Source organism: Equus przewalskii, chromosome 20 (genome assembly GCF_037783145.1).
Source record: "Equus przewalskii isolate Varuska chromosome 20, EquPr2, whole genome shotgun sequence".
Classification (NCBI taxonomy): domain Eukaryota; kingdom Metazoa; phylum Chordata; class Mammalia; order Perissodactyla; family Equidae; genus Equus; species Equus przewalskii.
The window spans coordinates 28,840,438-28,865,248 of NC_091850.1; the positions used below are offsets into that span (position 1 = coordinate 28,840,438).

Here is a 24,811-nt window from a genome sequence, read left to right on the forward strand (position 1 = left end):
TCAGAATAGCCCTTGACTTCATCTTACATTGAACCATAACAATCATAGGATGTGGTTTGAGTAGTAATTATTTTCTCATTAATTGTCAGGTCACTTAGAACATCTGGAGGCTTGGTTATTAACTCTAGGAGTCTCCATGCCATCTTCCCGAGTTTGGTCTCAGCTGACAGAAACCTGGAGGTGCTGTCGAGGACTGCTTCTCAAATGCGTACACAAATCACCTGGCGATCATGCAAAATGCAGACTCTGATTCAGTGGGTCTGAGGTGGGCCATGCGAGTCTGCATTTCTACCAAGCTCCCAGGCAATGCTACTGGTCTGTCTGGACCACACTTTGAGGAGCAAGGATCTCTCAAACTATTTATGGGCCACGGCCTGAATTCAGAAACTTCCTGATAGTACAAAAGAAAATGAATAAGGAAGATAGGAGCTGGACAAGGAGAAGTGAGAAGAAAACTAGGGGTAAGAATAAGATAATGAGTGAAAGGAAAAAGAAAAACCTTTGAGGAACAATGAGGCATTTCCTCCAGAGCCCACGAGAGTAGGGGTGGGGGGCGACTGTATATCCTATGTTAATAGGACTGGAGAGGAGGAGGGGAGGGAATCTCACTTTTATTGAGAGTCTGCTGTGCAACCTGTACTACGACATACTGCTATACATTTGTGTATGTATATGTGTGTGTGTGTGTGTATATATATATATATATATAAATGCATGTATATATGAAGGATAGATAGATACATAGATAGATAGATGTTCTGCTTTGTTCCAAAAAGATTTGAAGAGGAAGCTGTACTAGGTGCTCTCACAAGCATACGTTGCTTCAATCCTCATAACAACCCTTTTAAAATATACAGAGAGAGGTGATAAAGCTGAGGCCTGGAGTAATTTTTTTAAAAACACATCTCTAGGACCATTTGACCTCACTGCTCCAAAATCCTTGCTTCGACCAGTCAGAGAGCAGAACACAAGAGAAAGAGGGAGAGGAGGACAGGCTTAAAGGACAATGTTGGAGCCTGGAGTGAGATAGTACAGAGGAGAAGAAATTAGAGAAGAGGATGTGGCAGAGACACATGGGTTGGTCCAGGAAGAAGGGAAGAGGAAAATGCAGGGCCTGCTAGGGCTGCAATTCAAGTGGATAATTCTAGTCCTGGTAGCAATTAGAGGTGACCCATTTGGCAGCGGCTGCCCCTCTGCAGGGGGGTTGTTGTCACCCTCTTTCCTGCCGACACTGTTTCCACAACCTTTTCAGCCCTGGCTAGAGTAGCTTGGTTCTATCCAGTGTGGAGAGCTTGGTTTTCACTTTCCCTAAACCACCAAAACAGCAAGAAAGTGGCCTGCAGGACTACGTGGGAGAAGCTGTGTAGCAGAAACTTGGAGCCCCTAGAAGCTGCCTGCCTCCATTCTCACTGGGACTCTGAGTCCAAGGTACTCCATCCTCAGTCTCTTCCTCCTCCTCTGCTTTCAGCTCAGTAGATCCTTTCAAACCTCCTCCTCTGAGATAATTCATCAAGAAAAGCCTCCAGTTACTTTCCTAGATGAAACAGATTGCTTTGTCAAGACACTGAGTGCCAGTTAAACACATGGAAATAAAGGGTCTGGACAATCCACCCAAAATTTTTTGGGAAAAATTATGGTACATAGAATAGGGGAAAAAAAGTTTATATCTACTGATAATACTGACCATTATAGCATTTAAGAATCCTGAAGAACAAAGCTCTTACGTATATTCATAATCTTCTAACTGAATTCTTGTCTGGAGACTCAGAGGAGTGTTTTGAATAAAGGTGAACGACAAGAACATAAATGCCTCTCAAAAGTTTCGATGGCATTATGAAGAGCAGATCTTCGGTTATTCAGGGGAGTTTCCATTGCATTCTGAACTCAGTGAATCCATCTGGCTTATGCTTTTGTTTCCATATATTTCTACGTAAAGAACACTCAGGACCAAGAAATAAGATATTGGATGATTGCTACGCAGTATAACTCAATAAGAAGTCTATTCTTGGCAAGGAGCATGAGATTTGTCCTTTAATTATGGGCATCTGACACTATGGTAGAAAAGGAATTATTTTTAAATTTAGTTTTTATTTTTTCAAAGTTATACATATTCATGTGGTTTAAGGGATCAACTTGTTCTACAAGACTTTTCTGGAAAAAACAGCAGTTTCCTCCTTGCCCCGTCCTTTGCTCTCCCTTTCCTTGGTCCCCAGAGGCAACAGCATCTAACTCTCCTAGCTTTCTTTTGGAATTAACCTCCATATCTCCAAATATCAGGCATTTAGTGCTATTTCTTTCTATTTATGTTTAGGCATTACTGATTTGCCACTATGGAAGAATTTATATCCGTTGCACAGATTTCTCCCAACTCTATAATTACTACTGCTACATACACGCACACTTTCTATTCCCCCGTCATCCCAAAATTGTTGTATCATAAATTTGATTAGATCAAAATTTAGTATTGACATCATTGTGTGAAACTATCACAATTGATCCAAATAAGATTTAAGCTTCCTTTTCCTTTCTTGCCCAACTTTTTGTTTTCCTTGGATTTAATAATTGTGTCATGTCTTTGTTTTGTTTTCTTAGTTCTCTATGTATTTATTACCAATCTCCAAGCTCTCCTCTAATCATCTAAATATCCTTTCAGAATATTCAACCTCTTGAGATATGCAAATGCTTTTAGTCACATCTTTGTGGAGACATCTTTCCTGGAGTCTCCACAGAGACTTACCCCCTGGTGGACTGGTTGCTGTCTGTGATCGGCATACTGCTGTCATTCTGGGCTATCCCCTCACCATCATCCTGGAGACTGCTTTCATGTCTCTTGAGTTGGCTCCTCTGTGTCTTGGATCCTTAGTTTACTAGCTCTTTTGGTAGAACCTCCCCTCCAGAAGCATCCTAAGAATGGGTGCATGTGGGATATGTATTTTGAGATCTTGCAGTTTGGAAAGGCTTTTATCATATCTTCACACTTAGTCAATGGTTTATATTAATAAATAATTCTAGACTGGAAATCATTTCTGCTCAGAGTGTTAAAAGCATTGCTCCTTTGATTCTAGTTTCTGGTGTTGTTTTTGAGAAACCTAAATCCATTCTGATACCTGACCTGTTGTACATGAACTCTTTTGCTCTCTTCTTGTTGCTTTTAGGAACTTTTCTTTGTCTGCAGTGTTCTAAGATTTCATGATGTGCACTGGTGTGAGTCTATTTTCAGGTACAATCCTGAACATTGGATAGACTCTTTCAATCTGGAAACTTATGTCCTTCAATTTGGGGAAATTTTAATAGTGTATTTGTTGATAATTTCATCCTCTCTGTTTTCTAAGTTCTCTTTTTCTGGAGCTCCTATTAGTCAGGTGTTCAAGTGATTCTTGAACTAATCTTCTGGGTTTTCTTATATTTTTCTCATATTTTCAATTTCTGTTCTTTTGCTCTGTTGTCTTGGCTACTTACTAAACTTATTCAATAGAAGATTGAATAAGATTTTCTAAATCTTCTATTGATTTTTTGATCAACATTGATTCTTTTGATTCTACTATCATATTTTGAAGTCTAATTTCTAAAAGCTTATTCTTGTTCTTTGTTGTTCTTAATATCTTTCTTTGCTTCATGCATGTTTCATCTTTATGAGGACATTAATTATATATGTATAAATATATTTTTAAAAACTCTCTGTTTCGTCTTTTTCACCCAATGTTCTTTTCTCCCACTTGTTCATTTGATCACTGTATTTTTTGTCTGGTGATCCTTGACTGCCTGGTTGTATTTAAGAAAGGGGCACTCACTAAAAAGCTGATTGGCACCTCTGTGTACCTGAATTGGGGACTCATCATTTGACTTGACCATTCATTGGGGAATTCCTATGTCTTTAGATCCTTTCTTTTGGGTTAGTCAGACTCTCCAGAAAAAAAATCTTCTAATTTCCTTCTTGGAGGAAATAAATCTGGCTGCCAGCATTCTACGTACTGAGTAGAAAGAGAGTGCTAAAGGCCTCAACATTTTGTATGCGTGGTAGGCAGAATAATGGCTCCCTAAAGTTGTCTATATCCTAATGCCCAGAACCTGTGAATACGCACACTTATGTGGCAAAAGAAACCTTGCAGATGTGAGTAAATTAAGGATCTTGAGACAGGGAGATTATCCTGGATTACTCAGTGGGCCCAATGCCACCACAAAGGTCATTATAAGACAAAGAGGGAAGCAGGAGTGTCAGAATCAGAGAAGGAGATGTGGCAGCAGAAGCAGAGGTTGGAGTGAGGTGAGGCCACAAGCACAAGAATGAGGGCAGCCTCTAGAAGCTGCAAAGGCAAGAAAATGGATTGTTCCATGAGCCTCCAGAAGGAACACAGCCCTGACAACCCCCTGTAGACTTCTGACCCCAGAATTGTAAGATACCAAATTTGTGTTGTTTTAAACCACTAAACTTGTGGTCATTTGCTATAATAACAATAGGAAACTAAGATAGTATGTAAGCTTTCACCTAATCACCACTCTTTTCATTACAGAACCTTCACGATAAACTGTGCCTGATGTTCTATCTTTTCCAGGGAATAACCCTCCAGTCTTCTGCCAGGGTAGGAGAGGGACACATTGCTTTGCTGCTTAATAGATAAATTTCTTCCTATTCTCAGCCATACTTCATCTCTGCTTCCAGAAGTACTTAGTGATACCAATTCCTGGACTTTTGGTGGCTCTGTGGGGAGTAAACCAGGTTGCTTTTGAGCATCCCCACTACTGGCTTAAGGTCCAGGTTCCTGGTCTGCTAAGTGAGTTACCACTCATCCTTCCACTTTCTAGTTTCCAAAATTTTGTCACTATTATTTCTCTTCAGTTTTCATTGTCTTTGTGGTGGCTTCTCTCCCTCCACCTCACCCCACCTACCCCTAAAAACGCTCAACCATTTATTATGATCTTATTGTGATTTCTGATTTCAGGAGGAAGTAGAGAACATGTGTATGGTCAATCAACTTTGACAAAGTTGCAAAAATATAAGTGTCATTATTTTATACTGCTTTTTCCTTGACATGGTGCTGGATGGTATATTATACCTTTAGAACATGACTTTGTTCCAGTAGAGTTATATATGACATATGTCAGTATGACACGTGGGAGTTAAGATCGATGGTTTTGAAGGAGGGATCCTGGGTTTAATTAAAGGCTTTGCCACTTATTAGTGGCATGACTTTGAGCAAGTCACTTAACAGAGCCTTAGTTTCCTCATCTGTAAATATGGTAGAAACAATATTTAACTCACAAAGTGATGAAAAGGCTTAAATTAGACAAGATGTTGGATAAAAGCCCTTGGCCGACAGCATAACTCCATTGTGGAGCAGAATTACAGGTGAACCAAGATTGAATTATGTAGATATTATATAGATAGAATTATAATTATAGAATTATATAGATATTACATGGATAGAGTTATATAGATAGTGCACATATAGATATATGTACAGATATATAGATATACATGTACATTATATAGATGTGCCCTTCCTCGTATATAACAGATACTTAGTAACGTTTGTGGGATGAACGAATGTCTTTTTTTAATGAAGTATTTCAGAAAACAACAATGAATATACGGATCCGTTAAATGCTATGTGAACCTTAAAACAGGTAAAACATCAAAATTTATCTTTAGGTTTTTAAATTTCTCTTACCCATTCCCTCTTCATTCTTTTTAACAGAAGACTGTATGTTAAACTTTTCATTATTTCATTTGCCTCAAAAAAACCCATGGATGCAAGATTAACAAACAAATAAAGAGCAGCCTAGTCAGCTCTCTTCTAGAATTTAGACTAGCCTCTTAATTAGGTTCCTTATTTCCTCTCTCTCAGTCCCTTCCCCCTCTAATCCGTTTTCCACACAGCACATGCATATCAGAGTGAATCACTCCACTCCTTAAAATCTCTTATTGGCTCCCCAAATTTCTTAAAATAAAAACAAAACTCCTTGGCACAACCTACAAGGCTTCACAAAGCTCCAACCTCATCTTCAGCCTCATCTTGTACCACTAGTCCTCTCCCTTACCTTGCAAAGTGCCTCAGATGTAGTCACCCCTCAATACATGTTTGTTGAACAAGTGGATTGATTAATGAATATATTAGAAAGAAGAATAAATTTTAAAACATTTAATTTTAAGGACCTGGCTTTTATTTTCAAATTTTCCTACTGGGTCAGGTAAGAAAACTGCTATGAACTCAATGGCTTGATAATTGCTTAATTTTTGCTTTGTCTTTGGAGCCAAGAGAACTTCTTGGGAGAGAAGGAGAGACTCTGAATGGAAGAGAAAGTATGGAGATTATCTGTTTTCTAACTAATGTGCTGGGCAGTGTCATGGAAAGAAGGTGGTTGCACTGAGGCTAATATGCCTTCACTCAGACAATGTATACCTAGATCCTAGCACAGTGGCTGGCACACAAAAGATGCTCAATAAATATTTGTTGAATTAATGAATAAAAATGGCCTTCCTACGTTACCATATGCCCTTCAAGCTGCAAGTAATTCTTTGTGATTCCTCGTTAATGCTGCCATTAAAGATCACTTTTGCCCATTTTTAGCTGTGTATTTTGATAAAGGGAAAGTTAACATGTTTTTTTGTCTAGGATTAGGCCAAGTCATGCTATTTTAAGGATGATTATTTCAAATCTAGTTTAGAAGAGGCCCATTTATTATTCTGATTCATACGTATCTCCCTGCACATTCACAAAAACTATTTCCTTTCAAAGTCACTAGAGATCTCATTTCTTAAGTCTAATGTAATTGCTGGAAAAGGAGCTTGTTTGAGAAAGAGCAAAGAATTGAGCCATAGTTTAATATAGATGGGTATGCCAATATGTTATTGAGCATTTTCTGCTGGGGCTCACTTGGCTCCAAGGGCAGACAGTGCAGTAAGCACTTGCATCAAAAAGTGAACCAGTTGATCTCACTGAACTGAAAGAAGGTACCCAAGTTTCCATGGCCCCAGGACCTTGGCAAAGGGTGGTCTGGCAGAGTTCATGACACTCTCTTATGGGATAAGGTTGTAGGGAACTAGTAAACCCCTTCTGGAAAATAAAAGATGTAATTCTCTGGTAGTTCCTTGAAGTTCCTAAGCCAGGGTTTTATTTATTCAGCCTAGGGAGGGCAAATTATCTGAGCATGTATGTCAGGACAAAATATTGGTAATGGCTACTGGAAACCTATAATGAAAAAAGTTCTGAGGTCATATTTGGGCTCCTTGAGAAAGTATGGTCATAGGTTAGCAATGTCAGTGTTGAGTTTTGGAATCGGGACTGATGGCATGGCACATATTTAATATCCTTTACTAAGGCTTTTGTTTTGTTAAAATCTAAGTAATTATATTTAAAAATCCATTTAATCTTCACATACACTCTGTGAGGTAAGTACTGTTATGCTTTTTTTTTTTTTTCAGATGAGGAAACTAAGGTACAGGTATAATAAGTTTCCCAAAGTATATAGCCAATTAGTGGTGGAACTTCTATTTGAGCACATGCTTAGCTAACTCCAGAGCCCAAGCCCTTAAGAAGCTCTTTAAGAAAATTCTCTTAAGAATTTTCCCTATGAATTCTGGAGTGCTAATATTTAAAGCTGTTATTACTCATTTATATTACCTAGAGTGAATGAGTTTCTCTCTATTCTCTTACCTAAGACAGAAAATATAAAAGATCAATAACATTGGTAGGATTGAAGATAAATTTTAGCTACTCTATAACACTAAGACTGATTCTTAGTCTAAATAGTGAAAACATGGCTTAGGATATGACTACTCTAGGCAAGGAAATATGAATTATTTCTGGATCATTTTAAGGACGGAATGCAGTACGTCTACGGCATTTATACCTTGAGATCCAAGCCAAGTAGAAGTAATATTCTCAGATGAGATTTTTCACCCTTTGAAACTTGTTGCTCTAGAAGTAAAGATGTTAATCAGTACGTCCTGATGAGACTCCAAGGGCAGGGAATTATATTTTGTTTTCCTTAAACACTTAAAACATATTCTTTTAATGAGATGATCTCTCTATTTATGGAAATATTTACTATCACTTTCCCCAAGTATTTATTTCTGTAATTAACCATTAAAATCATTTGTAATTATGCAATTTATAGTATCCATGTAAAACAGTTTGGATTTCACCCAAAGACAGGGAAAAAGACAAAACAAAACAAAAATCTTCCAATATTTTTAGTTGGTGTTAGGAATGTCAAAATATGGTCAAATGTCAAAATGTCAAAATAAGAAATGAGACCTCATTTCTTGCCTGCTCTTTTTCTTTTACAGAAAAATCTGTCATTGCTCAACCAATATTTGTTTTTGAAAAGAGAGAAAAAACTTTTAAGGTAAGATCAAGCTACTTTGTTTGATTTTTTACTTTGACCGAGAAATTTATATTTCAAGAAGCTAGCTATGCTAAATGCTATCACTGCTGCATAAGTTCATCCCCCTGTTCTTCACGCAGCAGAGCAGTGCACATAGAATATTTATAGGGTAGGGATTCACCAACAGCAATTTGACTGAAATGGGAAGCCAGAGGCCTTGTCTTGAAACTATGGATAACATGCCATTTTTACCAAAATTACGTTTTTTGGGAGTGATTTGGAAAGGGGAAGGACTGAAAGAGATTAGGAGGGCTGATGCTCCTTATGAGTCTCCACCACTGACCTAGCCTAACTGGGTATAAAATAAGTTCTAAACGGTGATATTTGATTTAAAAGGGATCTTAAGGATCCTGTCTGCTTTTTCAGCATCCTACTAAAATCACCTGCTTTGAAAGACAAACCATGAGATTAGTAGCATTTTCACTTCAGCTTAATTAGTATTGTCTCGTTATTCTCGTTCTTGCTTATGCAGGTAATTTACCCTACTACCCACAAAACTAAAGAAAAACTCCACCCCAAGCCCTTGTTGAAAAAGCAGATTCCACCCTCCGCTCCCCCAACGCCCCAGCCAAGTGCTTCAGAATCCTGAGAGTTGGTGTTTCAAAATCTTCATTTTCAACACGCTCCCACAAGGGATTCTGCAGTCACTGAACTGTAAAACCTCTCTGCTAAGACTTTGTTTTTTCTTGAATACACGCCTGGTGAGCCACTTTGTCCTGGCCTAGATAAATAGACCTGGCTTCTGAGAATTCTCTTATAAAGTGACAGGGTGGAAATCTGACGTAAAACCAGCACTCAGCTCTCATTGGCAGCTTTGTTTCCTTCCAGAGACCTGCAGAGGACACCCTGTATGAAGCAGCAGAACATGGTAATAATGATTTGTATCCTGTATTTCAAAATCAATCTTTATACAAAGAAAATTAGCAGGCACAAGCATTTTGACATGTGGGACAGTCTATATAAAACTTAATGGTTTTTCTTGTGTTTAAACACGAAAGTAGACTGGCTTTTGTTTTGAAAGGTGACATGCAGGACCCTGAGAATGCTGAAGTTAGCAACTCTAGAATCCCACAATTCTCCACTGCCTGTGTCTCAACTACCAAAAACATTTTCTACAAAATCTCAGAATTCTTATGCAATTTCTTGCCGAAGCCACTTGTTTTTAATTGTTTCATATTAGAATGATATGCCTATCGGTTTATAATCACCAAGCTATCAACCCCAATATTTAAAATTATGCTTCAGAAGTTAACATGTTATCAAATAATGGTCTATATAGACAAAAGGAAATTCTATTTATCCTCCCATATCATTGGTTGAGGATAATTTGTTATTGCAAGCAATTTTACCCTTCACGTTGAATGTCTTGCAGAATGTAATGGTTTTTCAAGAAAGCGCGAACGGTCTTCATCTTTTACTTTGCAGACTGCAGATTCTCAGTCCCAAGGAGGTGGGTAAAGCCTTGTCTGTTGGCTGTTCACTGTTATGTTCACTCTGCGTATGAAATTACTAGGAAACTTTTGAAATAGATAAGAAAGTCTACTTATTGGATAGTACTTATCATATATTCTTATATGAAAACACAGTCTATAAAATGGATGGTACGAGTCACTACTTAAGAATTTGATTTATCGGCATTGGAAAGGACATAGCCCAATGTTAGCAATGGTTATCTTAGGTAATGGGATTGCTAGCGATTTGGGTTTTTTCCCCTCCCTCTTTGTATTTTGCTGTTTCCAAATTTTCTGCATTAAGTGGATATTAGCTTTGTAATTAGGGGAAATTGCCACATTCTCCTAAGTAAATATCTACTTAGATAGATATCTGCCTTTTCAAAAGACACTTTATTTTAAGAACTCCATCATATACTGTATTCCAAGTAAATCAGTAACCTAGTTTGCCTCTCTTCTACACTCAATTACTATAAAAGGTGATTCCTTGTATAATGGATCGTATTGCCTTCTGCCTTGTAATACAGCTATTTGTGTAAATGTCTGTCTCCTCCACTGTGAGTTCCTTGAGGTCATCTTCATGCCTGATAGAGTGTCTTACACCTGGTGAGCACTCAAATATTTATTGAATTGAATGGAAATTAATTTATAATTCTCAGCAGAGGCACACTTTTTTCTGCTGATAAAAATACAAAACCTTTTTTAAGTTAGTGAGAAAGAGATTTTTCTGAAACAGCAAAAATCCAAATGAAAAGAAACACAAAAGAGCACTTCCTTATTCACTTCAGTTTGCAATCTGCTTTTAGCATCAACCTTGTCCCAGAAGCGAATGAGATCATCATCCTTCACCGACCTCCCGGCCTTCCCCCCTTCTGGACCAGGTAATAAAGAGCTTACAGAACCTCAAGCCCAATGCTCTGACTTTTCAGAATCCATTCTCATTAATGATGAGCTTTCTTTCTCAGCTACTATAAAATGCTGACACTTAGTGGCAAATAAAATAGAGGCCTTAGCAACGTATGCATAGAAGAATTCCTTATGAATTCCAATTCCACAAATCCAGACAGTATCTCTGTTTATTTTGGTAGAAAGTGTGAACTTGATGTTTTTTCAGATTTCATGTTTATGATAGCAATATGTTTTATAAGGCAGTCCTGTAAAATAATTTGCTTTATTTTACTTATTATGGTCCATTTATACAGTTTTTAATATGTACAGTACTCAAAATATATAACTATGCTTTCGATTCTTATTCTAAAGTTTATACTTTAGATTTATATTCTCAAATTTAAAACATGATTTCTTTTGAACTTTTCACTAATTACCACATTACTTCTTTTTATTTGAAATTTGTGATCCTTTGCTAAGTAAAACTATTTTATCATAATAAAATATTTGAAATGATTGGAACATTTGCCACATTAAAATTATGATTTGACTTCTTGTGTGTTTTTGTTTCTACTGAACAACCAACTGCCTTTTCTAAATTAAGCTTACCACTAAGAGATAAAAAATACAAACTATTCACTTCCTTTTAACTGATCCCTCTCTCCCTGGGAACCACAGAGTTTTCAAACCAATAAATTTTTAGTCTTATTAACAATTCCAAGCATGACTGAGCAACAATATGTCAGATATCTTTTAGATGCAGCAGAGATTTTTTCTACCTCACTGGGCCCCATCTTAACCTGACTGGCAAATTACAGATGAGGAACAGAGGTCCTGATCCTAGAGGATTTGTTTTATTGAATTTGTGCATAAAGCAAAGTGATAGCTTTAAGTTATCTGGATAACTGCTTCAATTCATTTTTTTATAAATCAGATACACACAAAAAGAAAGAATGAATAAAGGAACGTTGATATCAGTAAGCATCATTCCATTTTATGTTGTGCAAAATGTTGGTGGTGTTAGAACGGAGAAAAATAGTACAATTTTGAGATGGCCCTTTCATTGTTGGTTGTCAATAATAACGATCATAAAACATTTAATTGAACTTTGAATTAGAGAAGCAATTCTACCCCGACATTTACAATATGTTATAATACTTTGAAGAAGCAGTTCTTATTCTTTTCTCATCTCCATTAATCGAATGCTCCAAGGTTGCTGTTTCTGCAATTGGCAAGCAAGAGGTTATCTCTTTGAAATGCATAGTAATTCCATACTTGGAACCACCACCACAGTCTTACCCCACCAACACACCTCACAGAAAAATAACCCAGCATAATGGTCATCTTTACTTCTCTCTTCAGGTATCATTAGAGTGGGGAGAGGGGCAGAAAAGTTGCTAACAGTTTTATGACATTCTATAAGAAACATATATTAACGCACACAGCGGGTTCATTATCAATTCACATTTTATAATCTGTAGAATTTCTCTCAGTACTCTATTTCATCATTCTAGAGAAGACTGCCTATTCCGTTAGTGATCTGATTTGCACTAATATTTCTGAGAGTAAACAGAACTATGTAGCAAAGCTCATCTTGCCCTCACCTCTTTAGCACAGCCCGCGCTCTCCTATGCGCAGCCTACTACTCTTAGTGCCAACAGCGACATCTACTGGTAAATTCAGTACAGGACCGTGAAAACCCGAATCGCGTAGAAACTGACACACCCTTATAGATTCAAGTTTTTCTAATATTTTTTTCTTACAGTGAAGAAAAACAATGTGTTTATGACATCAACTCTTGTGCAAAGGGATGTTGATATGAACAGTGCAGAACAAGGTATGTAGCTTCTCTCTATTACGAGAACCTCAGAAATGTGGCGTTTTACCATCTATATTTTAATCTGCTTGAATGTGTGATTTGGGAGTAGGGGAGGTAGGGCTGAGTGACAAAACATGAAGAAGTACATTTGGTAAGCCAAGTTCCATGGTCAACATGGGTACTAATTAGGTAAAAGCCTGGCTGGAAGTAAGTAGTACACATTCATTGGCTATTTTGGCTTTGATTAGTTAACATTAACCCCTCATTGAATGATGACTTTAGAAAATAAGCATTAAATTAGTCAAAAATAGAGAGGAAGTAGTATTTCGCTAAAGATATATTGACCCTTTAATTTCGTTCTTTGAAGGTCCCGCGAAACATTCTGAAAATATTCTAAGACCTGCTATCTTGCAGCCACCTCAAGCTCACAGGTGTGAAAAAGTGAGAAAAACATTTGGACACAATGCCTTGGAATCCTGCAAGACTAAAGAAAAAGCAAAAAATAAGGTAAGAAAACCTCCTCTGGTAGGACCGACCTCAATCCCCAAACCTTCTTTCAGTAGATTGCTGTGGACCCCCCTCAAGAGTTAGGGGCTGCCTGAGCTTTGTTCTGTTGCTGAAGCAGCTGCCTGGCTAGAGAAGCACTGGGACTAGATGGCAAAAAGCCCTCGGTAACATTCTTAAGCTTGTCCCCTTAATTGGAGGGTTGTTCCCAGGAACAAGTCTTATGGAGGTGTAAAGCTGAGTCCAGAGGAATGGGAACCCTCCGGGTCTTGTTTCAGTGCTTTGATCCCATGTGAGAACCTGGGAGCAATGAGGTGACAAAGTCCAGGAGTCAGAAGTCAAAAGGGACAGGGATTTTCTGCATCCCCAATTGGTTGACAGCCTGGTGTGGCTTTGGAAGCTTAGGTCACACCAGGGACCCATCTTCAAAGAGAAAAGGACCAGGGGACTACCTACCCAGTGTGACTGGGAGAGCTTGGGAAGCTTCTGGAGACAGATAAGAATTCTCTCTTCCAACTGTTGTAGTGACTGAATCACTCGTGGGCCTTTTCAGGGGGCGATTCATTTGGTTCCGGCCATGCAGATATGGGTTGGAGATATTCTGTTGCTATAGTTCTAGCTGTGTCTTGCAGAAGCAGGCACTTGAAAGGAATGGGACACAAGATCGGTAGGTTGGAATTTGAGAGTTAATTCCATCAGTCATTTGTTTCCAGCTGAACTATTGTGGGTTGGTCACCTAGTTTTGTTTTGTTTTCCCATACAAACAAAGATAGCAACACACGGAAGTGTTAAAAATACCAGTCGTTGGGGCTGGCCTGGTGGCGCAGTGATTAGGTTTGCACATTCCACTTCGGGGCCCAGGGTTGATGGGTTCAGATCCCGGTGCGGACCTATGCACCGTTTGTCAGGCCATGCTGTGGCAGGTGTCCCACATATAAAGTAGAGGAAGATGGGCATAGATGTTAGCTCAGGGCTAATCTTCCTCAAAAAAAAAAAAAAAAAAAAAACCCAGTAGTTTCATCAGTTCAATGAAAAAAATCAGATTGGTACTAAGTCTCCCTCTGCCACTATCTAACTACGTTTGCATTCTTGGACAAAGCAGCCAACCTTCTCTTTTCATCAGTGAAGGACGAAAGTTGAACTGGGTCAGCATTTACCAACGTTTTTATATTTCCAGATCTTTTTCTTTCTAAGATATGATTTCATGAGACCCATTGTCGATTTTAAAAATCATTTCATTGTTTATGCATGGCATATGATGTGATTTTTAAGTAAAACGTTCTCAATTTAAAATCAGTATTTTATTAAAATTTTTCATTTAAACATAATATAATCATCACCATATTACATAAGTTCTTACTTTTATCTATTTAAGAAGTGATACATGTTATTTAATTTGTTTTAAATTATGTAAGAAAAAGTAAGATGTGTTGGCTAATTTCTAAAATGTTATTGTATTTGATTTTGGAACAGCATAAATTATAGATTAAAATTTTTATTACATGTTGATATCAAAAGTAGATGAATATTTCTTCTTCAGCATAATATTTTGAAATCTTTCATTGCATACTTTAAAAATAAAATCTATTAATATATTTCTTGCCCTTTCCTCCTAAATGATAAAGCATAAGAGAAATTTTCAAGCTATTGTTTGCTAGCAATTCTTCTTGAATAACTTATTAAGGGTATGAATGGAACTTATTCCTAATTAGTGAAAAGCCTAATTGGATATGCCCATCACTGAATTTTCTGTTTAATAATGACCTTTGAAGATCTAAAGACAAGCTATATATAAGATGCTGTGTAAGAATTCTGACAAAATAAATGTAATTTATAGATTAGTGAAAATTATCTGTAGGTGAATTTTATAGGACCATTATTTTTATGTTCCTTATTAACTTGTATATCAAAATCAGAGCAATTTTTACTCATCCTGTCATTAATTAATGGTCACTTATTGTGTATAATTTAAACAGTATATGCCTAATAGAAACTATTTTAAGCAATGTAAGAATAAAAACTCCCATTTTGGCTGAGAGAGAAATCAGAGTGACTGAGTCATGACCATGTACTTTGATCTTTACTAACCAATGACACATACTCTCTTGATACATGTTTCTCAGCTCGCCAATTCTATTATAAAGGGAAAAATACTCAGAATTATTTTTATTGATTGATATAAAATTAAAGTGGAAACAGACTCTATCTACCTTTAAAGACAAGAACTGCCTGCAACATCTTTGCAAATCCCTAGTTGGGGAAGGGAGGTGTCCACAAAACACTGGAGACACTGCATCAGATAATTTATAGGGTTCCTTCCAGTTCTAAAATTGCTCACTCCTTCATGTATACATTAATGCAGGTAATGTGCATATATCTATACACATCAGACAGAGTGATTAATTGATTAAGTTACCAGTCAAAGGTTTCTAGATGAAGAGATGAATGGCGTTTCCTCTCACATTGGGTGGCCATGATGGTGAAGCTCTTAGGCTGTTTCCAGGGATTAACTAGGCCTGAAAGATAGATTTACCATGTAGAAATGAGAATTGACTCAATTTGGCTAAAAAGGTAAAAGTAACAAAAGGAGGTGGGATTTCTGAATATTGTGACTAAGTATATAGTGTGGTGTCAGACAGACCCAGGCTCAGATGTCAGCGCTCTTCCTGGTTCCAAGCCTAGCCAAATTATTTAAACTGTTAGGTCAGTTTACTTATCTGTAAAATGTGCATAAAGTGTATAGAGTTGTTGTGAGGAGTAAATGAGATAATGTAAATGAAATGCTTAGGACAGTTCTTGAACATAGTAAATTTTCAGTACATTTGACTATAATATTGTTTCCTCATCTGGTGCTCCAATAGTAAGCAATTTAAATGAACTTTTTGATGGATTTCTTTTCTTTCAGATTTCTGAAGGGAACTCTTATTTGCTAAGTGAAAATTTACCAAGTGCCAGAATTTCAGTCCAGCTGTCTCCTAACCAGAATGTTCTAGGTGCTACATCAGTAGGGTACGTTAATGATGTGGAAACAAAGGTGCCGTCCTTTCATTCTTGCTTTCTTCTATCATTATAACCATTTATGGAAAAAAATTTTCCGACATTGTAGAGATAAATTGCCAAGATTTCTGTTTGAAAGGAGATTTTTATAAAGAACACGTTTAAAATGCTTTTCAAAATATCTCCAATGTTTAAATATTCTCATACTATTATTGTATTGTCTTCATTTTCTCGTTGACTTGGGTTAGAATGTTTCAAAAAGGTATGGCTAAACTTTTATTTAGTTAGGCATTAATTATGTGGCTACAGATTAGCCTTTCTTCTGCTTTCTCTGGCATCCTTTTTTGCCCTTTTAAAAACTATTTTCAGCATTATTCATTATTTACTGGCATAGGTTGGATAGACAACAAAGAAAGCAGTATAAATATGCAAAATGAAAATTAATGTTTACTAGTCTCACCAGTGATGAAGGCATGTGATCTGAGAGAAGATTAAAACTAGCCCTGGATGTAACTGGACTCACATGATTAGGCCCCATGCAGGTACCGCAGCACTTACCTTCTGTGCACACTGGGGATGCAGTGGGGACCCTGGGACACATTTGCCTACACAGAGAGGGTTGAATGTCTTCCAGTTTCTCATCATGCAAAACACTTTTAACATTAAAAAGAAAAGTTTTGAGGAGGAAAAAAACAAAGTAAACCAATGCACACTCAAGTATAACTGACAAGATAGATTGGCTTGGCTTTGCCCTGCAGACCTCTGATAGCTACAAGCGTTGGCCACGCAGGGAAGAAGAGAGCGGAGATTAGAGATGGAAAGGCTGTTCTGGAAAAGTAAAATGGTAAGAGCTGGGCAGCTCCCCGGTTGATCACACAGCCGGTACAGTGATGGTCGGGAGACCTTTTTGGACTGGTCTCAGCCAGTGCTGCAACAGCTGTCAAATATTTTGAACATAATGCCTGGAAGTACCCATCTCCATTTTCCTTCATGTCTCATTAACTCCACGTAAACAAAAGTTAGTAGATGTTTTTATGCTTTACATAAATCTGTTAAATCATCTGATAATTTCACGTGCTATGGTTTAAAATGACTTTATCCATATATTTAAAATAGTAAGTGCTTATTTCTTTTCCTTAGATGTCAACCAAATGAAGACAAGTATTCTTTTAAAAGCTACAGTTCTGATTTCGTTTTTGGAGAAAACATGGTAGAAAGAGTTTTGGTAAGATTTTGGCAAATGTTTCCATTATTATATAGAGAGCTGTCACTTCAAATTTCTGAAGGCAAATTAATTAAAACAATGTTAAACTGGAAAACACTTTTTAACTCCTGGGGTCAAAGCCACATTTTCTTTCTTTAACTGGAAAGATTCTCCTGGGAAGCAAGTTCTAGTTGTTAGAATGATCCAACCCACAGAGGAAGGGAATTATATAATTATAACATTATTGCTGATGAGAAATATTAAATAATTCTTTGACTTGTGTTAAACCAAAGTTACCCAAGGAAGTCTCAGAATTATCTGCAACAGTTAGATAAGCTCAACTGGTAATGATATTTTAATATAGTTTTTCAATAGGATTTGTCTTCACAAGATACATTTAAAATCATTTGCCAATATTTTCTTATTAACTACAACCCTATCTTCAAGCTTTTACATTGAAAGCATTATTATAACTCTTTTTTTTCTTTTTTAAATAGCTTTAAGAGGAAAATCATAGTATTTCATTTGCCTAGGGGAATATACTTGCCAAGTGGAACCCACTAACTATTCTTACTATCATCCTTATTTCATATTGAGTATCATCCTGCATGAGGAAGTTGCTGCTCTGCCCTCCATAGGACATGTTTCTAAAACAGAGCAGAATCTACAGCAGTGAATTATACAGCAAGGTGAAAGCTGTGGAGCAAGTGTTCCTATGGTTTCATCTGGTCCATCACATGTTCATACCCCTTCCAACTTTCACCCAGACCAGAATCTTGCCTGAGATGGGGCAAGGTGGCTAGCTTCTCTTGGGCCTATTAGTTACATGAAGAATCCCAAAGAAACTGTACAGATTTAAAAACCTGTGTAAGGGCTCAGAATAAGAAAAGGACCAACTCTTGAGGCCTGTTTATTCCAAGATTTTTAGGGCTTTCACAAATCACTTTTAAAACCTAGTTTATTCTACACCTGCCTCAGGCTAAACCCTAATTTGAAGAGCAGTATCATAGCTTTTTAGCTTAGAGGGCACCCTTTTGTCTCTCCCCAGATGAAGGTCAACTCCAGCAATCCTAGAGCTCTTGACCCACACCTTTGGATCTGAGCCAGAACGGACCAACTTCCAGAGTGAAGGTCCAGGCAATATATTTAGGCACATTTATTCCATGTCATTTATTCCTAAATTTGGCACTAGATCAGTCACAGCCTCTGTAAGATGTCACAGGCACAAATTAAATACTTTCCAAACCTTAGTATTAACTTTAACATTCGACTAAATTTAACAAACATGTATTGTGTTATGATATATAAAGCACTGGCATTGGTCTCAAGTTTGTCTGCATATTACAATCATCTGGTGAGCCTTTAAAGGATTTCTTATGTCTGGGCATCTCCCCAAACCACTTAGATCAGAAGCTCTGTGGTGAGGCCAGGTGTCAGGTGATTTGAACCTACAGCCAGGATTGAAAACCACCTGGGCAAGTGGTTATGCAAAGTTAAAGGAGACACTGTACTCCACAGGTATTTATAATCTAGTAAAGGGTGACAGAGAGATACGTATACAAATGAACTATCTTCAGGATTACAGATTTGGTTTGAGGAGGTACTTATGCACATTTCCTCTGGGCACTTTAATTTGGTTTACAAAGGAAACTGAGCTCCCTGTGTCTTTAAATTGATGACATCCTAGGATAACAGGGTCTTTGGAGATAATTTGTATTTGTCCTCTAGTTAATCCTGTAATCTTGTGGCCTAGTGATTTTGGGGGCCAGGATGCTCTCCCGAGTTGTTGGCTGACCATGTGCTTTTAGAGTGAGTCATTAAACTTTCTGTGCCTTAGTTTCTATTTTCTTAAAATGGAAATAATTACACCCATCTCTATCAATTTTAACAGGATATCTTGATGTCCAGTTAAATAATGTGAAAGAATCTTGATTATAAGGGAAAAGATATAAACCTAAATTCTCAAGTATCATTTCAGTTCTCCCCGTTCTGCGAGGGACTATACAGTATCATAAATGGCCAGGCAATTGCTCAGTCTTTTTTTACACAGGCCTTGATTCCAACACATGTGCAAAGCCTCAGGTATGCAGCCTTAAAAGTGTTGACAAAAAAAATGTCTTAGAGGAATAATTAGTATTCTTTCTATAAAGATGTTCTCTGAAACAGCGAATGGGTTCTCTTTTTAATTTTTGTAATGAAGTGGATAGAAAAGGTCAATTGCTAGGAATACTGAAATACCTTGAAACAGTGACAATAGTTGCACCTCCTAGGTGTCAGGTCAGTTTGGTGCAACAGCTGCTACCTCCTTTATGGGCCTCTAAACCTTCTCCCATTGTCTCTGGAACTAGATCCCACCTGAAGTAGGCTGGTGGTAACTAGATTATGCTTCCTGAAGCTTAGAACAAAAGTTATCTAACAATAGGGAGGAGTTCTTTATTCAGCACGTAGGGAGCCCCAAACAAAACCAAAGCAGTTGGGTTTGTTTGCTGTGTTGAGACAGAAGAACAAAAGTATCTTTTGGCTTACTGCAAATATCTAGGCACAAAATTAAGTAATACCTTTTTTCCCCCACCTAGGGTACTCAAAAGCTCACCCAGCCTCAACTTGAGAATGATTCATACACCAAGGAAAAAACATTCAAATCCACTCTAAAATTTCCTATCAACTCTCCAATGTCAAGTAAGAATTATTTCATTTGTAAGACATTTAATTCAACTAGTTTATTCCTGTTTTTCCATGTCATTTGTTTAATATTTATAAAATACAGTGTTTTATAATTTTTTGGTAAAGATTCAAGCATATAAATATAGTTACATGAAATATAAGCTTTCTAAAATGTTTAATGGTATGGGGAATCATTAAAGACATTTACCTGAACTCAAGCAGTTTGAGTTTTTGGAAACACTCATTATTATAAAATGCTAAGGAGATATGTATGGTATCAGGGGTAACAAAGAACTTCGCAGTAGAGAAATTGGGGCCTTTTATGTGTTTTTTTTTCCCCTCCTATTTTCTCTTAGGAACAGACTCTATTAAAGGTATATCCCTAATTGAATCAGCTGCTGCTTTCTCTTCTAAACCATCACCTAAATGCTTGCTGGAGAAAATTGATGTTATTACTGGGGAGGAATCAGAACATAATGTGTTAAAGGTCTGTATATCATGTATTGCTCTTTCTGGCACCACTTACGTACATGGAATAATTACCATCAGCAGGGATGTCTTTAAAAATAAAGGCAGAAGTATAGTTTTCGTGAAGACTGAGTTGCTTAAATAAAAATGTTAGAGGCTTCCAAAGATTAAACCAATATTTTGTTGAATTCTCGCATTTGTATGTATAATTTGCAGGAAAACAGGCTATTGGGTTTACAACCAATCACATTAGTCCCTTAGCAAGAAGCTAGCCAAGAACCTTGTCTTAAAATAACTTCAGGTCTATGTTTTATGCTTTTCATACCTGCCTTTATAAGTGGTGCTATTATCATCTGATTTAAAATTCTATTTACACTGAAAGTTTTAAAATGCTGATAAGATGAATTGATTTCAGTTCAAGATAATAAAAAGATTTTATCTTCCTTTAAAAGTTCTTTTAAATAACTTTGGAATTTCATATAAATCAAGAATTTCGCAAATGTAGTGCACAGTATCATACATAGGATTTGAATGTTGAGTGGTATAGCTATCAGCCTGGGCATATACAATGTAACAACTACAACTGAATCATTTCAACAAGGCGTGGATTTCCCCTTGCCTCTCTCTGTGTGCTTATGCCCCAAACTCCCTCCATTCCTCCTCTCCTCCCCCATGATCTACTGATACATTTACTACACAGGTGTGACTCAGAGCATTAACTCTGATCGGATTAATCCCATATTTACGGAAGTAATAACTAAGGGTGAGACCCTAGCATGCTATATTTTTAACAAGTTGTCAAGGTGATTCTTGTACATAGTAATATTTGAGAACCATTGGGAAGCATTAAATTATAGGGTATTCTGTGGTATCACATCCTAGTTCTGATGCTGTGTTCTTTGAAATTTTTTGTTCCATGATTTCCTTCACTTTTGAATAAATTATATAGCTCAAATAACATTAAGTGTAATTTGAAAGTTGGTATATTAGATAGATTGTTAAGTGAAAAAGCAAGATGCAGAAAGCATGTATGGCAGTCTACCATTTATAGTAAAAAATAGGGGAACATATATATATATCAGCATGTGTATACACGCAAATATCTCTGGAAGGATAAACAAAATATTAGTAACGGTGATTACTTGTTGCAGGGGTGAAAATTAGCAGATGGGGAGCTAGGGTTGGGGGCAGACTTTTCACTTGTACAGCTTTTTGTTTTTTGATGTTTGAACTATTCAAAAATCGTATGTTTTGAAGATTAAATAAATGTTAAAATCTGGTGTATAAATCATTAACATAGGCTATTCTGATAAAAGATCAACCAAATAAAAGTGCTATAGAATATTCAAGAATTTACTTTGAAAAAAAATTTTCTATGTATTTGACGTTTTAAAATATTATCCTTTAGATCAACTGCAAGCTTTTTATTCTCAACAAAACAGCACAGTCCTGGATTGAAAGGGGCAGAGGAGCTTTGAGATTGAATGACACAGCAAGCAGTGACCGTGGAACATTCCAGTCAAGACTAAGTAAGGAATCATTTTGTAAAGCAAGACACTATTTCTCAGGGTAAAATTTCCAACATAGGTACATATCATTTTCCAGAGATGTGTTATAAAATATGCCAATAAATCAGACTGTTGAAAACAATATTGTTTCTAATGTACTGTAGGAGCTTCCATTTAGAATAGGCTCTGATGTCAGACTACACGGGTTCCAGTTCTGGCTCTACCACTGACTGACCGGTGACCTCAGATGGTTACTTAACCTCTTTCTGCCCTAGTTGCATCAGTTTAAAATGGAGATAACAATAGTCCACGACATTGAGTGATTGTGAGAATTCAGTGAGATAATCCATGTCAAGCACCTATGACAGAGCCCAGCACACACCTAAATAGTAATCTCGTTATTTGTAGGAGTTTGATGAAATTATGTTTGAAGTGAAAATAGTTTTTCTAAAAGAGAATATTTGCCCTATAATTTATCTTTGGCATTCTAAACATGCTGTGTGGGTTGAGATGAAGGGTCAGTTTCTGAGGAAATGAAGGTACATGGTTATTGAATCCTGCAGGCAGAGAGATGGTCAGAGTCTGGAGTCAGTCAAACTGAAAGACTCAGGAGGTCGTTGGCATCTAGAAAGGCACACTGGGTATTGTTCAGAGGTCCAAACTGAAAGTGGGTGCAGGCGGAGATCTGGGCAGGGTGGATGGATTTGCTGGTCAATGTTGGGTGGTTAAAGCCATGGAAGAGGCCCCAGACAGAAGTTGGATCCAGGTATATGGATATTTGTTGAGTTTCAGCAATCAAACTCAAGAAACGGGTAAGGAATAGAATTCAGACTAAGCGAATAGGAACAGTAATGTAACTGGCAACAGGTATCTAAATAACCCAATAAAGTATTATTCCCAAGGCAGGTGCTAGTTGTTTTCTGCTCTGGTTTAACTCCATTCCTTCCACTGCCTGCCAAAATAAAGTACAAAACAACTTTTCTTTGTATTATACAGGTAATACATGCTCATTATAGAAGACAGAAGATATGGACCAACAAAAAGAAAAAAATTAAAATCACTCATAGGCCTATCTTCCTGTGAGGGCCTCTGATAACAGCATATATTCTTCTGGACTTCATTCTCTGTATATATAAATGTACCCATATATTGAAAAATTTGTGATTCATGGTGTTATATTCCTTTTTAACTTGGTTTTGTTTAATAGTATACCATGATCACCTTTCTACATCAATAATTATCGTTCTTCAGTAATCTTAATGGGTTTGTAATATCTTGAATAGCTGAACCATCATTTATTTAACTCAATTTTTTGAATGCTTAAAGTTTTTGTTTCGGTTTTCTCCATTGTAAACAATTCTTGGATAAATATTCTTCAGACCACTGGGTCCTCAAAAGAGTTCTAAAATCTCAACCATTCTTTAATAATATAGTAAAAATATGTAATTCCAGTATATAAGTTAAAAAAAGTCCTCTAAAATAATAAAGCCCAATTTGAAAACCAAATTATAACCTAGTCAAATTACAATTTATAGTGAAAATACAGTCTGAAAAACAACTACAAGATGTACTTTGCTTTCACAAATGGTAAATTCCCCTGGAAGGCTAAGAATCCGCTGTTCTGTAGTCTGATATATTCATCTTCCTATTTTAGTTATGCGCAATCAAGGCAGCCTGAGGCTGATCCTCAATAGCAAACTCTGGGCTCAAATGGAGATTCAAAGAGCAAACCACAAAAATTTACGAATAACTGCTACTGATTTAGAAGACTGTAGCATCAAAGTGTTTTTAATTCAGGTAAGTGACAATTTCAGTGATAGAGGATTACCCTACTGTATTTATAGATCTCTGCAATTACTAATTTGGTTTTTTTAAAAAAATTTATTATAATAACCTACACCATTGGCAAAAAATCAGCTATTCATTATGGTTGTTTACAGTATAAGACCTAAATTTTATATGAAATTTAGAGATTAACACCAAAATCTATAGTAATTATTGGTACCTGTCCGAAGACATTTGTACTGATATATGATGTCAAATCTCTACATTTTTCTTTACTATTGAAATTATGTCAACAATCTTACTGAGTTACCAAGTTACTGAGTTGTCAAGATTGGTTTCTGGAAGGCCAGCAGAATCCACAGCCCGGTGCTTGTACTGCATGCTGAAATTAAGAAGGCCTTGAGATCACTGCAAAGGAACCAGTGAGAAATGGAAAAACACAGGGCCAGCAAGTTAAAAGAACCAGTCCAGTGGCAAATTCCAATTCTGGACATGAGTCAGTCTCCAAGGTAACAGGATGGGAGCACAGCTTTAGCTGTTCCCCGGCGGCAGGAATGCTTGACCTCAAATTCAAGATCTAGGCACAAGAGAGTGAGCTGGCAGGAATCAGATCAGAAAAAAGGCTGGGTTTCCCCCATGAGCTGAGACTCAGAAGACTGGAGGAGACTGAATACTCACGTGACTCAGGCAGAAGGTGACAATACAAGTAAATTGGCTTTTATATAGTAATGGAAAGAAAAGTTGGCAAGGGTCCACTGATAAAAAACCAAAGGTTTTATTAACTACCAGTAAATGCACTGTTAGGTGTAAGTAATGTTGAGTATTAAGATGTTAGAGTAAAATGATGCCCAAATCCTGTTTACCATTTAGGGAGATAATACTTGATACTCTGCCAGGCCAGATCCCCCTGGCTTTGAGTGGGTAAGGCAGCCTGCCTGAGACTGAGACTGTAACTGTGACAAGATTCTGCTGCAAAATATCTGACCCATGCTGACTTTTTAAATTATAGGGTATTTTTTAGAGATTAGCAAATGAAATGCAATAAACAACACTCAGGGGCCGGCCGGTGGCCGAGTGGTTAAGTTTTCTCGCTCCCGCTATGGCGGCCCAATGTTTCGCCAGTTCTGATCCTGGG

General features: G+C 37.1%; 1 protein-coding gene across 3 annotated transcripts in view; it reads left to right on the forward strand.

Annotated features, from left to right (window-relative positions):
• RANBP3L (RAN binding protein 3 like) overlaps positions 1 to 24,811 on the forward strand; it is a 46,468-nt gene that overhangs the window by 16,965 nt on the left and 4,692 nt on the right. Inside the window, exons 2-14 of one of the 3 annotated variants that reach the window (XM_070586989.1) lie at positions 1,326 to 1,428; positions 8,291 to 8,349; positions 9,217 to 9,256; positions 9,761 to 9,838; positions 10,646 to 10,720; positions 12,493 to 12,564; positions 12,914 to 13,053; positions 15,956 to 16,059; positions 17,188 to 17,272; positions 19,828 to 19,930; positions 20,272 to 20,402; positions 21,792 to 21,912; positions 23,546 to 23,688. In XM_070586989.1, coding sequence (XP_070443090.1) covers positions 10,669 to 10,720; positions 12,493 to 12,564; positions 12,914 to 13,053; positions 15,956 to 16,059; positions 17,188 to 17,272; positions 19,828 to 19,930; positions 20,272 to 20,402; positions 21,792 to 21,912; positions 23,546 to 23,688 — 951 coding nt within the window. In that variant the 5' untranslated portion in view covers positions 1,326 to 1,428; positions 8,291 to 8,349; positions 9,217 to 9,256; positions 9,761 to 9,838; positions 10,646 to 10,668. The remainder of the gene's footprint in view (positions 1 to 1,325; positions 1,429 to 8,290; positions 8,350 to 9,216; positions 9,257 to 9,760; positions 9,839 to 10,645; positions 10,721 to 12,492; positions 12,565 to 12,913; positions 13,054 to 15,955; positions 16,060 to 17,187; positions 17,273 to 19,827; positions 19,931 to 20,271; positions 20,403 to 21,791; positions 21,913 to 23,545; positions 23,689 to 24,811) is intronic. The other 2 variants (XM_008538954.2, XM_070586990.1) reach the window with 2 other exon arrangements.